At 38.5% G+C, this 18,415-nt stretch overlaps 1 protein-coding gene across 1 annotated transcript; it reads left to right on the top strand.

Annotated features, from left to right (window-relative positions):
• Positions 1-388: 388 nt before the first annotated feature.
• ERCC5 (ERCC excision repair 5, endonuclease) lies at positions 389-14,719 on the top strand. Its single transcript, XM_065639802.1, has 16 exons — positions 389-492; positions 943-1,064; positions 1,671-1,846; positions 2,364-2,479; positions 2,580-2,672; positions 3,393-3,453; positions 4,297-4,440; positions 5,306-5,513; positions 5,777-6,721; positions 7,125-7,357; positions 7,741-7,860; positions 8,715-8,928; positions 10,700-10,844; positions 11,685-11,887; positions 12,701-12,783; positions 14,120-14,719. Exons 2-16 carry the CDS (start codon positions 977-979, stop codon positions 14,672-14,674), a joined length of 3,384 nt encoding a protein of 1,127 aa, XP_065495874.1. The 5' UTR covers positions 389-492; positions 943-976; the 3' UTR covers positions 14,675-14,719.
• Positions 14,720-18,415: the final 3,696 nt, after the last annotated feature.

The following is an 18,415-nucleotide window of genomic DNA, read 5'->3' as shown; positions in this document are numbered from 1 at the left end:
CCGGCGAATTTTCTCAGAACCACGCGGCAGCGTTGCCAAAAAACCCAAACCCGACCAAACAACAACAAGCGGCTTTTTTTTCCTTTTTGCGACGTTGTGTTCTGTACCTCACCTCCGTGCAGGCGGGAACCCGGCGGGCAGCCGCCGGTCTCCCCACTGTGGCTCTTCCGCCTGGGGTGTCCCACAGGCAGCCGAGGTCCCACGGAGACGGCAGCTGGAGCCACGAGAGCGGTGGCTCCGGGGCGTGCGAAGGGCCCGTGAAAACGCTGCTTTTCAGCCCCTCGGCAGCGCATCCGCCATGACACCCCCGGCTCCGCCCCGCGAACTGCGCTTCCCGGCGGGCAGCGCGGCAGCGCTGGGAACGCGCATGCGCACACCGCGCCGGGAAGGGTCCGGGCGGGAGCGGGGTTGCCGGCGCCTTCTCGGCCTGAGGAGGCCGGTCCCCGTCCGCGCGCCGGGCTCCGCCCCCCGCGCGCCCCCGCCGCTCCGCAGGTGAGTCTCGCCGCGCGTCCCAACGGACACCCCACTTCCCCGGCCCCGCCGCCTCCCCCGCCCTCCCCCGCCCTCCCCTCATCCCCTTCGGGACGGGCCCCTGCTGCCTCCCGCGGCCGCCGCCGCTCCGCACAGCGCCTCAGCGTGTCCCCGGGGCGGGGGGTGGTTGTCCCGGGACAGTGGCGGTCTCTGCAGAGGGGGCAGCCGAGGCTCCTCTGGAGCTGTCGGCCGGCCAGCAGCTGTAACGCTGCGCTTGACGGGATTTTAAAAAGATTTTTCAGGTACCGGAAGGTGAGGGGATCGTCCGGAGCCGGCCCGAGCGGCTGCCGGGGCGCCCTCAGCGGCCCAGCTCGCCTCGTTGTTCCCGTTAGCAGTGGTACTGCGTTCTCGTTAATAAAGCATAAGCGGATTATCTAATTCTTAGAATATTCCTTCTTTTCTTCCTTATAGACCGATCTTCTTTCAAAGTGGCTGAAAAAGGACAATGGGAGTTCAAGGACTTTGGAAACTGCTTGAATGTGCTGGGAGACCTATAAACCCAGAAACGCTGGAGGGAAAAATTCTTGCTGTTGGTATCCTTTAACAGTATAGCTGAGGAAACAGATTTCTGAGGGAGATTATTTTAACTGTTTCCCTTATTTCTACACGATCTATTGTGTTTAGCTTTTTTTTTTAATTAAATCATGGCAATATTTTGATAAGTAGCTTTAATGCTTTATAGTATGTGGAATACTTAAGCTCTTCTTCTTTTTTTTTTTTTTCCCAAGATACTTTTTTATAGCTTACTTACACAAATGTTAGGGTATTGTGCTTTAGAAATAAATGTGCTGCTCTCAGTAGGATTATAAGATGAAAAAGTTTAAGTACTTTTGCATCAACTTTCCTATCATATATACGTGGTTAAATGCTGGAAAGAAGTTATCCTTCTTTTATTTGTGAAAATAACTGGGGAGGTACTACTCACTGCACAGTTGTTTCAATTCTGCTTCTTGTCCAGGGTAGTAGTGGCAATCATTTTTCTCTGAAGTTTACAAGTGTTTGGATAACCTTGGCTTTGATAAGCCAAGCCTGGAACAGTGGGCAAAAGCCACTCAGTCGAGTATGTACACTTTACAGAAACTATGAATATGGTATATGCAGAAGATAGCACATTTTTATCCTCTTAACTGTTCTTTAAGATATCAGTATTTGGTTGAACCAAGCAATAAAGGGAGCCAGAGATCGTGGTGGTAGTTCCGTACGAAATGCTCACCTCCTCACTCTGTTTCATCGACTCTGCAAGTTACTGTTTTTCCGAATTCGGCCTGTCTTTGTTTTTGATGGAGAGGCACCGCTTCTGAAGAGACAAACCTTGGTAAGTACCTTTGCTGAGTCATTGCAATGCAAAATAGGAGGCATGTCTGCTGATACCAAGTAGCCATTTTCAATTTCCTTCTTATTCTGCTTGTGATTGTTTCTGAGCCACAAGGATGGAGGGCTTGAAGTGCACTGCTGTGCAAGTGTTCTTTGCAATCCTAGTCTTGGTCAGCTGCTGGAGATGCAGCAGCTCCTTTTTGATATATTCAGATTTGACTTGCATAGAAAACAAATTGCAGAGAGGTAGATGATGGCATAAGCCTGAGTCTTGCTTCATAATGGACTTGAACACAACTGTCACAACCATTTGTACTCAGAAGCTGAAAACTGTTCCCAAGTCCCACAAAGGAAACTGACATAGAGGGATTTGGAGGATCCAAAGGCTGTGTCCCCATTGATGTAGGATGAGTGAGGAGTTGCTCGTAGACACAGCATACAGAACTATAACATAATTCACTGGATATGTATCTTCAGCATCCAGCAAAATCTTGTTCATATTAATCTTATTTTCACAGGCTAAGCGAAGACAAAGAAAGGAAATTGCCATCAGTGATTCTAGGAAAACTACAGAGAAACTCTTGAAAACGTTTTTGAAGAGACAAGTTATCAAAACTGCACTTAAAGGCAAAAGGCAAGAATAAAAATTATTTTCCCCTTGTTTGTAAGTGGCAGGTGAGTTTTTACATAGCTGTTAATCAATATTGTATTTTTTTTCTTTTTCTTGCCATAAGCAATGAAGCTTTTCCTAGTATTACACAAGTTCGAAGAGAAGAGATTGATGATATGTATGTATTGCCTTCTTTAGAGGATGAAGAGAAGAACAGGTAGGTAGAATTAAGAAAAATAGCTGAAACGGTTATAATAAACTCAGATAAAAGTATAAACCTCAGGGTTTGATTCTGCTGAAAGGCCTTTGACCCATGAGACTCCATAATATATAAAGTATATCTCTTTAATTTATGTTTTCTTTCAGTTTCTTTTCGGAGAGTTTGGTTTATAGCTCTGAAAACAGAAGCCTTCTGGTTATTTATGGGAGGGTCACAGAAGAAGCTTTCAGCCCACAGATTAAATTTCTACACTGGATTCATGTTTAAGGATGAAAGTGCTACCTCAGTCTCTGTGGCCATATCTATATGACTGCATGGAACTGATTTATGCAAGCTTGGGTAGCTGGTGTGGAAATGCAGAGCTATCCATTAGATTACTCTTTGCACAACTTGTAAATACTTTTCTATACTTTATGTGCTGACCATATAAGAATCAGTTAATGATTTAAACAGCAACAGTTGTCTTAATCTAGTTCTAACTGAGATAAGTCTGCCTTCTTGCTTTCTGTTCAGATCTTTTTGACTTGTTTATGTAGTTGTATGTATGTGTATGTGTTTGTATATGCATGTATATATATGTGTGTGTGTGTGTTCTTTGGTGTTGTGTGTGAATTTTTGTACTTACCAGTGAAGGGTTGACAAATGTCCTTTTGCTTAAAATAGGAATTTTATTTTCCTAGCTAAATATCTACTTTTTTTTCTCTTTGTGATTTTTAGCTCGGAGGAGGAAGAGGAAAAAGAATGGGAAGCGAGAATGAGCCAAAAAAAGATGTTGCAGGCAAGTGCATCCTAATTGCCCTGTTACTGTGAACAATCCCATCATTCATGAGCTGCACTTAAAAAAAACAAACAAAGAAGTTTAAAAAAAGTGTTTGGAGGTATAGATCTTACTATAGCATTACTTACCAAGTGAACAAATTAATTTTAAGTAGTGAATGAACTCCTGCTAATGAGGAAATACAAATGTAATTTTTTCCACTAGAGTACAGCAGAATAGGGATTTCTTATGGTACCTTTTTTTTCTTCTTACTGCTTTCTCTGGACTTGTAAAGACAAAATTTTTTTTGGTAATGATATAAGTGAAATTATTCATTTATGCACATATAATACTGCATATTTAACAAAATTCCCATGCTTCTCCAAATATGAATTGATCTTGAAGCACTTTGATCCTTGAATTATCTTGGATAAATTCCATGTTCCCTTCTGATATGCTGATCTCATGGCAAGAGGAGGAAAGAAATATTTAACCTAAGAAAAAGGCATCATGAATAATAAAACCATCTCTGCTTTCATGAAAGTGAAAAAAAAGAAAAAAAGCTCTTGTAAATGCTGTTTATCTTTGAAGTAGCTCGTATTCAGAAGGAGAACCTCTTTGGAAAGATAAGATCAGACTAGCTGAGGCTATAGGACCTGCTTCTGCAATTTATACTAAATATCTTTATAAAAAGAATGAAACCCAGTTTCTTTTATACTCTACATCAATAATTATGTACTCTGTTAGGTAGTAGTTACCTTTTTTTTTTCTTAACTGTTGTTATTTGAAATGATGTTCCAAATATCTTATTGTCCTTGCTGTACTGTGTTATAAAATATGTTTGTGTTGTTTTCCTTTTTGTAGGAAGAGTTATGTGAAAATCCTAATTCTGTAGATATTGAATCAGAAGATTTCAACAAGCTGCCTCCAGAAATAAAACATGAGATCTTGACTGATATGAAAGAATTTACAAAGCGAAAAAGAACACTATTTGAAGCAATGCCAGAGGTAATATTTAAAATAGTTTTCAAGCCTTCAGAGTGGAGCTGTTACAGTTAATGCCAATGAAGACTATGTAAGAGTATCACATCTGAAAAGCTTTATTACCTCTGTATTCGTAATCTTATCTCTTGCTTTCCACTAAAATTGGCAGAGCTAATTCAGTTTGACATTAATGGAAAAAAAATCATGCTCTGTGTCATGCCTCATCAGCATTACGCTGAAGATTTCAATTTCAAGAACATTTGACTGGCGTGGATAAACCAGACAGAATTACCACAACTTGGATTCCAAACCCTCAGGTTGTTTGAGGAGCTGGCAGCTGGGAAAAGGTTTTTGTAGCTCGGGCAGGTGTGTTACCAAAGCCATTCAGAGACAAATGGGAAATCCCATAGTGTCACTTCTGCAACAGCTTTTCAGAGCACAATTGGGTTTTAAAGCTGTAATGTATGTTAGGTCATATGATAGCTTGTGCCTGAGTGTAAGCTAACAAACGTCATAATAAAACTATCTACAGGTGGATTCTGTTATAATTGCACTGTTTTTAAGATAGAGGCCTGCTCCGTTAGCCAGCAAATTTCGTTGGTCACACCCCTAAGACCTCGTTGTGTTTAGCCATGATTCAGAACTACTTAATGGTACCTTTCAGAACTGTCATGTGTTACCGGGCTAGTGTTGCTGTGACTTGGCAGTACAGCAGTCAGTAAAAGACAAATGTTACCTGCTTAAAGGAAGGTCTTAAAAATAGCTCCAGAGTGTGGTAAATGAACTTGCTTGAAAGGTGCAGCTAGTGTCATTTTATTTTAATTGACTGGATTGTTGTGTATGTGGGTTTTTTTTTTCTTTGTGGTGTTTTGTTTGTTTGTTTTTCAAGGAGTCCAATGACTTTTCCCAGTACCAACTTAGGGGTTTGCTTAAGAAAAGCAACCTCAATCGATGCATAGAAAATGTACAAAAAGAATTGAGCCAACAGCACTCAGGTGAAATCCAAACACAATATGAAAATGAAGGTGGTTTTGTGAGAGAAGTGGAATCTAGCAGGGTATTCTCTGAAGATACTTCTCACTATATCCTAATAAAAGGTATGCCAGGTCTTAATTTTGTAAAATTTCTTGTTTAGTGTGTACAGTCCGCAGCTATCAGTTTTAAGAAAAACCCGGGTGTTGTTTACAGGTGCATGTAACCAGTACTTTTTATGAAATGTGCATTACTCTTAGACATAATTAACTGTGATCTACAAACGTGTAGAAAACTGGTTTATTAATCTTTATATAATGATGTCCATTATGTAAAAAGTATAAAGCAGTTTTTTACTAAAAAAAAATAATCAACAAAAAACTTTCAGGTATTCAAGCAAAAGAAGCTACAAGTGGAGACTTGGAAACTACTGCAGGACCCTCATCAAAAATGTTTGAATTTGCTAAATTGATGAAAATCGGTGAATCTCCTGCTAATACAAAGCCAGTTGCATCTGACAAGTTGCAGACAGAGAACGATAACAATGTGGTGACAGCACCACCCTCTCCTCGGACTTTGCTTGCTATCCAGGCAGCTATGGTAGAAAGCAGCTCAGAAGAAGAACTGGGCGATGAAGATACAGGACGATTGAACGTGGACCAATCTGTAGAGGAAGGCAGTGTGTCCCCAAGAACACTGCAGGCAATTCAGCAAGCTCTGAGTGACGGTGATAAAAGGGAGGAAGTTGTTACTGTTAGAACCGATGGAGTGCTACCACGAAGGTCAGAAGCGAAAGATTTTATGCTTAGTAGCTCAGATGAGGAAGATCAGATTCCTGAAGTTAAGGAGGGAAAAAAATTACTTACATCTACAATTCGTTCATCAAACCAAGTGACTATGCAAGACACTGAATTTGAACAAAAGAATCAGGAGTTGAAAAAAAATCACATTACACCCAAGGACACCAGTATATCCAGAACTGAAAATTATTCATGTATTGACAATACTAGAAAATACAAAGATGATGTAGACAAAGAAGATGGTTCCAAAATGGACTTAAATTCTTTGGGAGATAAGGATATAAACTTGTGCACACAGAAGCCAAGCTGTTCCCCTGTACAAACTAGTATAGGGGCTTTGATTCATGCTGAAACAACAGACTTGTCTAAAAAAGAGGAAAACTTGAAAATTTCTGAAAATACAGAGGAAGTAATTTCACAAACAGAAAAGAATGTATCTGAGGTACAAAAGGATGTTAGATTTTTTCCAGAAGCAAAAGGTCCTGAGGAGGAAAGAGAAGTGATATCACAGTCTGAAGACAGTGATTCTGATGGTATGTGCTTTTTAATTGTGTAAAAATGTAAGAAAATAGGACCTAATTGTATTCGTAACCAGTTGAAATTAACCTTTTCTCCTAGTAATAAATGCTTTAAAATACATCTATTCCTAGCGATGTAGGAGGTGGGAAGAAAATCTGATCTATGTTTTCCCTTTGGTGTTATGTTTTGTCATTGAAACCTGAGTATAGAATATGGAGAGTCAGGAAAGCATGCTGTTGTGTACATTGAACTGAACAGGTGTATTAACAGTGAACCACTTGGTTTCTATAATTTCATAATTCTTATATCTAGTTACTGCATATAGCAAAACAATAAATCACTGCTCAAGTTAAAAATACATACAAATACCTCCTTTTAAACAAGCTGAAGCTTGAAATCTTTATTTTCCTTCAATAGGAAGCTTTATTGAAGTGGATACTGAAATCAGTAATGAGGCTGAGTCTTCTCCTAAATATGATGAAGAACTTGGTGATGAAACAGCAGTTCCAGAAACTGAGGCAGACAGGCATGATATTGTCACACAGGACTTGCTGAAGGAGTCTGATGAAGTGCAGTTGGCAAACAATCAGAATGTTGAAAAAGAAGATGATGGTGAAGGTGCAGTGGATGAGTGGCAAGACATCAGTTTGGTAACTCCTTGTTATTTGTTTTGAGCTAGTAATGAAGTGCTCTCTCCCCAAGCAGTTTTTAAGGAAAACTGTCGGAGAGCTTCTTACTGTTTCATTGCTTTCTCATGAATGTATTTAAATCTATGGGAACTGATTTTTCTTTAAAGATGCTGGTTAACTATAATCTCTCTGAATTCAGAGGGAAACTTTAAGGTTTTAGCACTCTGATAAAAAGACCTATCTCTGGTCTTATAATTCACTGCATTAGAGAAGCTATCGTGACTTCCAAGTGTGAATTAATGGAGCGTATACTACTAGAATAATTGTACTTGGAGACTTAGTGCCTTACTTAACTAAGTATACCTGAATTGTTGAAATGATGAAAACCTTGTTTTATTTTTCAGGAAGAGCTGGAAGGATTAGAAAATGACCTTTCTGCTGAGCAGAATATGCTTCATGCTCAAAAACAGCAGCAGGAACGTGTTGCTGCTTCTGTAACGGGGCAGATGTTCTTGGAAAGCCAGGTAGTATTTGTTGAACCATTTTGATTTGATATGGGCCAGGAGTGTCAAACTCATTTTCACCACTGGCCCTATCAGCCTTGCGGTTGCCTTCGAAGGGCCAAATCTAATTTTAGGACTGTGTAAATGTGGGAATAGTTACATTTATACAGTCTTAAAATTACATTCTGCCCTTTGAAGGCAACCGCGAGGCTGATGTGGTCCCTAGTGAAAATGAGTTTGACACCCGTGACAGAGAATTATGTGGTCACCTCCTCCACTCCAGTCAAACATTTTCTCAAAAGCTGTTGGTAACTTTGCTTAATTACAGCTAGGGCATATTTAACTGGGGTTAAATAATGTATTCCGTAAAAGCAAATTGTGTAAAATGCATCAAAATATATGTATATCAAAACATCATCTAGAGGATGACTAGTCTGCCCAGTGTTTTTTACTTGATGTTTCTAATATGTTTTCATACTGTTTGAGCTAAGGTGATGACTGACTTCTTTGGTGTTTGTTTTTAACCTGCATCTTTATTTAATGGAGCCCACATAATTCGAATGCATGGACTTTTCTCCGTGTTAAAGCAGTGGTTATGGAAAGCACAAGTATGCTTGTGTAATTAAGCTAGTAGATTCTCAAACTGTGTAGTAGCAATATGATCAAGTAGTGCTTGACTTACGTGGCACTGTCTACCCGAGATAAGTGGGATTTCCCCCTTGACTTAACTGCGCTTGGTGCTTTTTAGTGGAAATTGAGATTTTCTATGAAATTTTAAATACCCAAGTGTGAATCTAGCAGTTTGAGTCAAGCAGAAGTATAATAGAAGTTCATTTTTCAGATGAAATACAAAGTGATTTTTCTCTATCCTACAGGAGCTTCTTCGTCTGTTTGGCATTCCATATATTGAAGCTCCGATGGAGGCAGAGGCACAATGTGCTGTACTAGACCTTACTGATCAGACCTCTGGGACAATCACCGATGATAGTGATGTGTGGTTATTTGGTGCACGACATGTTTATAAAAATTTCTTCAGTCAAAACAAATATGTGGAATATTATCAGTATGTTGATTTTCAAAACCAGCTAGGTAAGCCTCAGGTACTGATTTGTTAGATACAGTCTTAATAAGACTTAATGTCTTAATTAGACTTAATAAGACAGCACTACCATGTATCTTTTTGAAGTTGTGTTTCCTACAGAATTTTGTGTGTCTGTTATTACGATGCCTGTTCTTTGGAGAGTCTCTTAAAGACATTCCAGTGGGTTCCTGTTTTTACTGCCAGATGACCCCTCTGAATTAACAGCTGTTAGTTCCACTTGCATTTAATACACTGATTTAGAGTGATGATCATCAAAGCTAGAGGTGTGAACTATGGTACCACTTTCTGTGTAAATGTCAGCATGACTTTTCTGACATGGTGGGAAAATTATATTCCATTGTCATCAGATTTATACACTTCTGGAAATTGAAGTTAATTTTGGGCATGTTGACACGTAGGGTATTAGAAGAGAATCCAGCATATCCGCATCCAGCTGTGTAAAAGGTTTTTCATTTAAGTAATACTGACAGGTTTTTTCCTCTTTCAGATTGCTCATGTGCCAGTCTAATCAAATTGTTGCTAATGATGTTGAACTACTAAACTTCAGTGTCATGTAGTATATTAAGGGAAATATGAGCCAATTTTAACTTACACCTTGCTTAAGCAGAACTCTTTAAGTCAGTTTTGACATTTTAATGTCTTCTGCATGTAAAATTTCACATTTTTATGCAGTGAAAAATATGTCTTTGGTTCATTCTCCCAGCAAATTGATTGAAATATTTTTCCCCTACTTATACCTATTTAGGTATGCTACTGTACCTTACTTGGAAAGGACTGCTGTAAAAGCATGTGTGTGTGTTTTGTTTGTTTGTTTTTTGTTGTTGGTTTGTTGTTTGTGTTTTTTGGGTTTTTTTTAGCTGTTATTGATGTAATAAACCAAATCATTTATTTATTTATTGGGGAAAAATAGTCACCATCGGTCTTCATGTCACTTTTCCTCTGCAGTGTTGTACTTCTACTCCTTTTCCATGCGTTGCACAATTCTTTCTTGACAGTTGATGGATATTGCTTTGTGTGCTTAGACACACATCCATCCTTTTCTCCACTGTTTTCTTTCTTTGTTTTTTTTTAATGATTATTTTTAAAATCCAAACTCCTGAGGCTAGTCACTGAAAATCAGTGTGGTTGCCTCGGATCTCATAGTGTACCAATTAGAAGTGGTCAACTGCGTTCTTCCTTCTTTCTAGCTGTTTCACAGACTCTTTAAGTCTACATAATAACTGAAGTACTACAGAGCAAAAGACTTCCAGTTTGGGAACACTTTTAAGATGCAGAGATGTTGATATTATTGCCTGGAATTCAAAACTGAGGACTTCAATGTTTTTATTTTTGATTCGGGAGTTATTAAATTCAGCTCGGAATTAGATGAAAACAGGACGGTAACTGGAGAAACATATGTAAAATAATGTCCTAGCTCTTTAAAACACAGAATTTCCCAATGGTCTTTACATTGTAACATTGTAATTTAGGCAAAATGTATTTGCCAATTTAGCACAGTTTAGCACAGCTACTGGTGCTTCTGGTGCTTGAGCTAGCTGTAGCGTATCGACACTTCTCCAAAATATAATTTAGCAAATTCTGATGTTGAATTAAATGTAATTTTACAGAGTTAATGCCTTTTTGTTCCTTTTGCTATGTTTGTTTGTTGGTGTTGTGTTTGTTTGTTTCTCCTTTCAGATAATATATTATTTTTTAATTTGTAAGAGAACAGATGCTGAATCCCCTGGTTTTGTTTGGTTTATGTACTTTCTTTTACAGGGTTGGATCGAAGCAAGCTAATTAATTTGGCATACTTGCTTGGAAGTGACTACACTGAGGGTATCCCAAATGTTGGCTTTGTAACAGCAATGGAGATTTTAAATGAATTTCCTGGACGTGGACTGGAACCTCTCTTAAATTTTGCGTATGCTTCATTGTATCTCGCGTTTTTGTCTCTCCATAACATGAATATTAGCGAATATACTTTTCTGTGGCTTAAGCACACAACAAAACAAATGACCATTATTAAGGGGACTCTGTTAACTGTTAAATATCTGACTCCATTATATCATTATTTGAAATGGCAGGTAAATAAGGTGACATGTTGATACAGCAATTACAGTGAGACTAATGAAGACGATAGAACAGCTGTAGAACTGTGCAACTGCTTCTGAGTTCATTGCAGAACTGGATCCCTAGTGGAGTGGAGGTTGTTTTTCCCTGAGTTTGTGAGAAGGTGCTGTAGCTTGCTCGTAGAGAAAAAGAGACTTGATGACTTGATGAGTGAGGAATGGATGACCTGGAAAGAGACAGACAGGTAGGCTGTGGGGAAGAACAAGATTTGAAGAGGGCCAAGCCAGTTGTATTAGCAATGGCGAGGATGGTTAGAAGCCTTGTTTTTGTTTTGATTTTAACCAAAAAACCTCCAAAATGATCATTATATATGGAACATCCTTCCCAAGTGAGGCTGAATTCAGGGCCTTCTGAACGTAGGGCTTCTGGCAGCTTACAGGGAATCCAGGTGATGTTTGCTACTGTGGTTTACAATGGCTGCATTTACTGTATGTGTTTTGTCTTTTCTGTTTTCAGATTATATGTCCCTTTGGCCATTTTTATTTGAAATTTCCCACCTCATCTCATGCAGTAACTGAAGTAGGGAGACTAATCAAGGCTATTGAAATTAGCATGGTGGCTCTTGATAGTCCAAATCGTATTTTATGTAGGCAAATAAATAGTATCCTTTTTTTTTTTTTTTTTTTTTCAGTGAGTGGTGGAATGAGGCTCAGAAGAATAAGAAATTGAGACCTAATCCGCATGACACCAAAGTCAAGAAGAAGTTGCGGGACCTGCAGCTTTCTTCAGGTTTCCCAAATCCAGCAGTGGCAGAAGCATACCTGAAGCCTGTGGTGGATGAGTCAAGGGGTTTGTTCACCTGGGGGAAGCCTGATGTAGAGCAGATCAGAGAATATCCTTTTACTATAGGGCTGCTTCACTTGGCTTGCAAAATGAGTCTGGTAGCTGAACCGACTAGTTTGTTGTGATGTTACACTTCCGTAACTGTGCTGTGTCTATTTCTAGACTTAGAGTGAGATTGTTTGCACACTCCTGATGTACATTTGCTGTCTTTCACAAATGAGTTTCAAAACCTTGTCAGAAATGGTGATTCAGTCTGCGTTTTATCCCAAGTTATTCACTGAATTTCTTGCAATAACGTCTGTCTCTTGCATCTGCTGCAGCTTGAGCTGCAGTGGATTATTGAAAAGTAGATAGCAGTGCATGCAGAGCTAATAGTTTTTTAAATGGTAAATAAAACTTCTGATGTGTTCAAGTATAAAAATAAGGTTTATTTATAGCTATTTTGCCTTATAGCAGTACTGTATAGCCAGAATGAGTTCTGTGTTCACTGAGACATGCTTTTGGAAATGATGATATTAGAGAAGTTCTGTGACTAATAATGATCATAGAATCATAGGATGTCCTGAGTTGGAAGGGACCCGCAAGAATCATCGACTCCAACTCCTGTCTCGTCATATGACAGCCCCAAAATTCACACCATGAGATGTAACAGTGTGATTAAGATACATAGTGTAATATTAGAACCATCCATGTAGGTCAGCTATAATAAACTTAGAGTATTTTCTCTGTTTTTGTAGTAGAAAAAACTTTGAAGTAGAGTAACATTCCTCCAGACATTGTTTATTTGAGGAATTTTCGTTTTACATGTTTACAAAATACTAGTAGTAATAGCCATTTTGTAAAGTTCCTTAACTTTTTGCACATTCTGTCAGGATCACTTCGGCTGGACTAAGACAAAGGTAGATGAAATCCTTTTGCCTGTGATAAAACAGCTGAACCTGCAGCAGGTAAAGCATGCAAAACTATATGTAGTTTAAGGGTAACTGGAAAACTGTAAGAGAAGCATTTTAAAATGAACAGCAAAACTTTAAAATACATTTCTCAGAAACTGGGATTTGGCCATGATTTTTTAATTGTAACATATATATTTTTAAAAGTCATTAAACTTGCTTCTTTACACTTCATTTCTGTATGATTTGGGTGTGCTGTGAGGTTCTCTACATAATTTCAATTGTTGGTTGCAAATTTTGTTGTCTATCAAGCACCTGTCTCAAGTCCAGGATACTGTTTGTTCTGGATGTAGCTGAAACTACAGGTATCTCAAGCACCTTTAGTACTTTTAAAAGGCAGTGTGATGTCTCTGGAAATGATTTATAAAAATGCCCTTAAGATTTTGGTAAAGTGAGACTACCTATTGGGTACCACGTGTATCGTTAGAGGAGGAGTGCAAACTGCACCGTTGGTTAAGTGTCCATTAATAATATTACTCTGATTTCCAAATAAATGTGCTGTCAACTTTATAAAATTTTAAAGTGAATAGTGGTGCATTCTGTGATACTGTGAAAGTCAGTTGTAAAACTGATCACCTAAGGTCAGATTCTTTTCTTCTGCTGCTGTAAGCAAGATAGATACATAGTCTAAACCAGTCTTCTAGGTTCTCTCCATTGCTCAAAGGAGTGAAAGGTACCAAAACCTGTAGTTAAGTCAATATACTTTGACCGGAACATCTTTTGGAAGCTTCTGTCTCTCTTAAACAATTTTATGGAGAATATAGATGACTAGCTTAATCTATACAGCAAGCCTAGCTGTGGTTGAATAACACAGACCCATTGTGTGTAACTAGTACTAGTTCTGCTCTCAAATCTTGATACTGTAGCAGCACGTGTTACCATGAACTGGAGTGAAATTGACTGTATTTTGTTGCACTAGCATATGCAAATGTCAAGTGCACTTAAAACATTTGCTTAGTAAACATTCTGTTGTTTTAACAGCTTGAAGCTAAGGATGTGTTTGAAGGACATATTTAAGAGCACTACAGACATCTCTGGTTTAGGGTTGAAAATAGCAATATATGTCTGATCATTAGTGCCACAATGTTTATAAAATTTCACTGGAGTTGATTTATTATTTAGTTTCTGTAAAGGTTCTCGTTACATAATTTATAATAAAGTATAGGTATTACTATAATAATGCATCTTATTGTTCACATCTATTTGCATGCGTATTAATTTTATTAGTACCTTGTCCTGCTTTATTTTGGGATGCTTTAAATTATAGCTGAGATAACAACTGAGGTCCCATCACAAGGCATCCAAAGGTGTTTTTCTGTTTTATTTTTGGTAGACTCAGCTTCGAATTGATTCATTCTTCAGACTAGAACAGCATGAAAGACAAGCTATTAAAAGTCAAAGGCTGCGCAGAGCTGTGACTTGTCTGAAGAGAAAGGAAAAAGAAGAAGCCGATGAAATTCAGGAGGCCACTGCTGCTATGGAGGTTGAACTTAAACAGCATGAGGAAAGGAAAGGGAAAAGTACTGCAGGCTGTGCGCATCATCAAGCTGTGGCAACAGAAGTCCGAGGTGGAAAAAGAAGAAGAAAACATTCAGATTCCGGAAAAGAACATTTATATGGAGGTGGTTTTATTGGGAATTTGCATCTTTCAGAAACTTCTACTGACTCCTCAGTAGAGGAATCAGAAAGCAGAGATTTAGGCAAAAGCAAAAGGAGGAAAAATTTCTCTACAATGGAGACAGTGGACCATAAAGAGAAAAAGGGATGTAGTAGCTCAAGTGATGAGGATGAACTGGGTAATGTAGTCATGGTGACTGCCAAACCTGTGTTTGAGGGCAGAAAAAAGAAATCACGGAGTAAAAGAGCAATAAAAAAGAAAAAGCCTTAAAGAAAAAAAGGTCTTAAAAAAGAGAGACTCTGTGTTTTTATGACTTAAGCTTTGTAAATATTCTAATGAATTTTTGATTAAAAATAATAAATTATCCCTATTTGTTGTGAATTTTGTGTCCAGAACTTAAATAGGAGGGATTTTAAACAATAAAAAAAAATAATTTTAGTACATTTACTCATGAAGACCTAGATTAGACTTAAAAGTTTTCTGGTTTGAGATTTTAAAATTGAGCCCAAACATCATGTCCATTCATTTGCATTCTAATTGAGGTGAGAAAGCTGTTAAAATCATGTGCAAGCTGTTGTTCCCTTAACTTCAAACTTACATGAAATTTTGAAAACTACTTGGATTATTTCTAGGTACTGAGAGAAGGAAGATCCGTTGAATTAGTGTTGTTTTTCTTATTCCCTGTTCACTGTTCCTGTCTCACAAGTTTTGTGCTTAAAGTAATGCTGCTTATTGAAGGATTCATGAAACAATGTAAACCCTCGTAAATTCTCATGGAAAATCACACAGTACAGCAAGTCCTTATAGAATCTGAGGTGCAGTAATTGTTTATGTTTCAAATGTAGATGTCATGTTTCTAGACGTGGAGTTACATGACCATGTCCAAACACAGAATTTGTCTGCAAAAGTGATTTTCAGAGGCAGCACTTAACACTGGATTAATTTGTGAGAGAAACACTGTGTTGAGCTCAGAATTACCCCCCACCTCACCTGTCTCTCTGAATGGTTGTAGAATTTACTTATAGCTCCTATAGATTAAGATGGAAAAGCACTAAATGCTGGCAGTTGTACTTGTGCTCTTACGTTACCTTTTAGACCTCCTTGCTCCTTTTGTCTTCTCATTTAATATTTCTACTTCATATCTCATTGTTTCATTGTCTGAAAGTCCGAATCTGTACAATTAAGTTTCGTATGAAACATTAGCCTCCCCTAAAAGGACTGAGGTGAACTGGGTAGAATTTGGCCCTTATAGTTGCAGAGAGTCTAATACTTAATGCACAGTGTTTACTGGGCAAAAACTATGCCCTTTGATATGACTTTTGTAAAAGATTATAGTATTTTAAGCAAATTCTCAGCCTGGATAGCCAGTTTACAGCAGTGTTTTCTAAATCGGTTATTAGTATTACTGAATTTTGCTTTAAAAGTGTAGCTTGGGTCTCAGTGATGTGTTTGATAGTTTCTAAATGTAGTAGAGATCCTATCAATTTATTCTGCCAAGAATGGTAAAGCACAGAGACCTTCAGTTCTCTGTAGGGCTTCTTTAGTATTCTTGTTCAATAATTTATTGTTTTTCAATTGCACCTACAAACCCCCGTTGAGGTTGGAGTCTAATTTTACTAAAAATTGTGTAACGTAAGAGACAGTTACTGTGCCAAATGGATTATAGTCTAAATAAGAGAAGTCTTCAAGATATTATAACCTGTGTTTGTTCCCGTGGCAGTAAGTGGTTGCGATCTGTTGAGCAAATGCACATCTTGTGCGTGCAAAAGAGGAGTGGTACTTGTGTAATTATGCACATTGACAGCTGACTCCTCAATATATGTCTGTAAAGTGGGCTAGGATTTGGGGGGTCGCGTTCCTTCTTACAGTTCTGCATTTCAATGTGCATTTATATGTTCCCGTCACACCCGCGCCCCTGCCCCTTTGCAAATTGGAAGACCCCTTTCACTCTGACCGATGACTATTTGCTCTGTTTACTTTTTAGTAACGGTGAGTGGTTACTAATCCAGTGCCACCATCTAATTTTTGTTAAAAAATCCCCCAAACTCGGTCACTTCATGGGTTGGCGCTCCCTTGCGTGGGTGCCCACGGCTGTTACAAAATCCACTGCCTGACGTCAGGGCGGGGGGTGCGGTGCCCGCTTTGTGCCGGTGCTGCAGCTGTCGGGATTTATTAGCGCTGCTGGTGTGGGGACGTTGGCTTCAGAGCAGCCGTCTGCCTGTGAGGGAAACCACCGGGCAAATAAGGACTTCTCTGTTCGCCTGCTGTCTTTGGAAAGCTGCAGCACATTCAGGTAATGTCGGTGAAACATAGTAGGTGCCCATGGTGTTTCACTTCTGTCGTCTTTTACTCGAAATTACTTTGTATTATTTACTTTAAACAGCATAACTCAGCATTTGAGCTTTTTCTGCGCTGTTTAGTTGCTTGCTTTACTCCTGAATTAGTGTGCTAAAGTCAGACAGGTTGTTGTGTAGTTCAGTGTACCTCAAAGGCTATTTTTAGAAGGAAAAAAAAATGTGGAAGACCACAAAATACAAAAGGTTTTCCCTTTTCGGGTGATTTTATAGTGCAATGTTGCTTGTCCTTCAGAATGAAAAGGGACTGATTATTAACCTGTTCTTTTTATCTTCTAATGGGAAGAAAATTTGTCTTTTTTGTACTTCTGAGGTAGATGACAAGCTGATGGATGTGTATAACACTCACTGCTTAATGTCCCAGTAGTTTCTAATGCTACTTGTTATTCTGAAGATGCATACAAAGACTTTGAATCCCACTGAATCTCTCTTCTGTCCCCCACGTGAAGGTGTTGCTAAGCTTACAGATAGGCATAAACATAAGAGCAGTGTTTTTGTTCTACAAGTTACAGTGATATGTAGAAGCTGCCTAAGTTATTTTCCACCTTCCAGTAGGTTAATGGCTGCTGGCACTGTGGTGATGAGGTTAAACATCACACCCATGTGCCTTTTGCAGCGGGAACTCAGGAGAGTGTAGGGTACATCCTCTCTCAACAAGACAGGGCTGTTCTGCACTGTCCTCTTTCACCTGAAGCCTTGAGAGGAAAACCTGCCCAAGGCTTTGCACTTTGAGGAAGTTTTCTTGATATTCAGCAGTTTTACTTTGATTTTTTTTTTAATAGATACTTATTTACCCATTGCCTTATTTACTTGCATCCCTATTGGGTTTTTAGCCCTCTGTAGATTAACTGTTTGCTGCCTATAAGCACTCCTGCAAAAATTAGTCAAATTTCCATAAAACAGTGCAAAAGTTTTCAAAATTATCAGAGCACTGATTTTTTTTTTTTTTTCCTATGAACTCCATATTTTTCTAATTGTAAAATATCTAGAGTTGGAGACTATTGGTTGTCTGTCTACAGCTGGAGACTATTGGTTGTCTGTCTACAGCTGGAGACTATTGGTTGTCTGTCCACAGCTGGAGACTATTGGTTGTCTGTCTGCTTTTTTGCAGTTAAAAATTGTGTTGTCCTCTGTCATACTTTCCCTATTACTTTTCCCAAAGTCTGCATGTTCTGTGCCTGTTTATATAGGCACATTCACATTCTGTTCTGCATGATATCTATAGATCTTGCTTCCTACTTATTCTCATGTGAAACTTTTGCTAGGAGATCATTTCCTTCCTCTCCAAATCAATTAATTCAAAGAAGATTAGATCCTTTTCAAAAATTTTTCTTCTCTTTCAGACATTTGTTGCTACCTTTCCTTTCAATCATTTATGAGCCTACTGACCCTGTTTTGAATTGATTCTAATTTTAATAGTTAATAAGATATATAGATTTAAACCTTTATCAAAGTTGCCTTTTTTTTTTTTTTTTTAAATCTACTTGCTTTTTCACCTCTTTGAGAGTAGAACAGTTGAATTGGTTTGCTGCTTCTGGTTCTTTTATGCTTTGAATATTGACATTTATATCTACATGTTTTTACTACCAATAGAAGTAAATTATAGCATAACACATGTAAAATAATTTTAATCTTTTTGTGAAGTGTTATGTGGGGA

Source organism: Caloenas nicobarica, chromosome 1 (genome assembly GCF_036013445.1).
Source record: "Caloenas nicobarica isolate bCalNic1 chromosome 1, bCalNic1.hap1, whole genome shotgun sequence".
In the NCBI taxonomy this organism is placed as follows: Eukaryota; Metazoa; Chordata; class Aves; order Columbiformes; family Columbidae; genus Caloenas; species Caloenas nicobarica.
The sequence above is the reverse complement of the archived record's forward strand: the minus strand, read 5'-3'. Positions and strand labels throughout refer to the sequence as shown.

Coding starts and splice junctions, on each gene's coding strand:
- ERCC5 (XM_065639802.1), top strand. CDS start 977: ATGGGAGTTCAAGGACTTTGGAAACTGCTTGAATGTGCTGGGAGACCT. Junction 8,929..10,699: donor TGATTTTCAAAACCAGCTAG/GTAAGCCTCAGG, acceptor TTTCTTTTACAG/GGTTGGATCGAAGCAAGCTA. Junction 10,845..11,684: donor GAACCTCTCTTAAATTTTGC/GTATGCTTCATT, acceptor TTTTTTTTTCAG/TGAGTGGTGGAATGAGGCTC.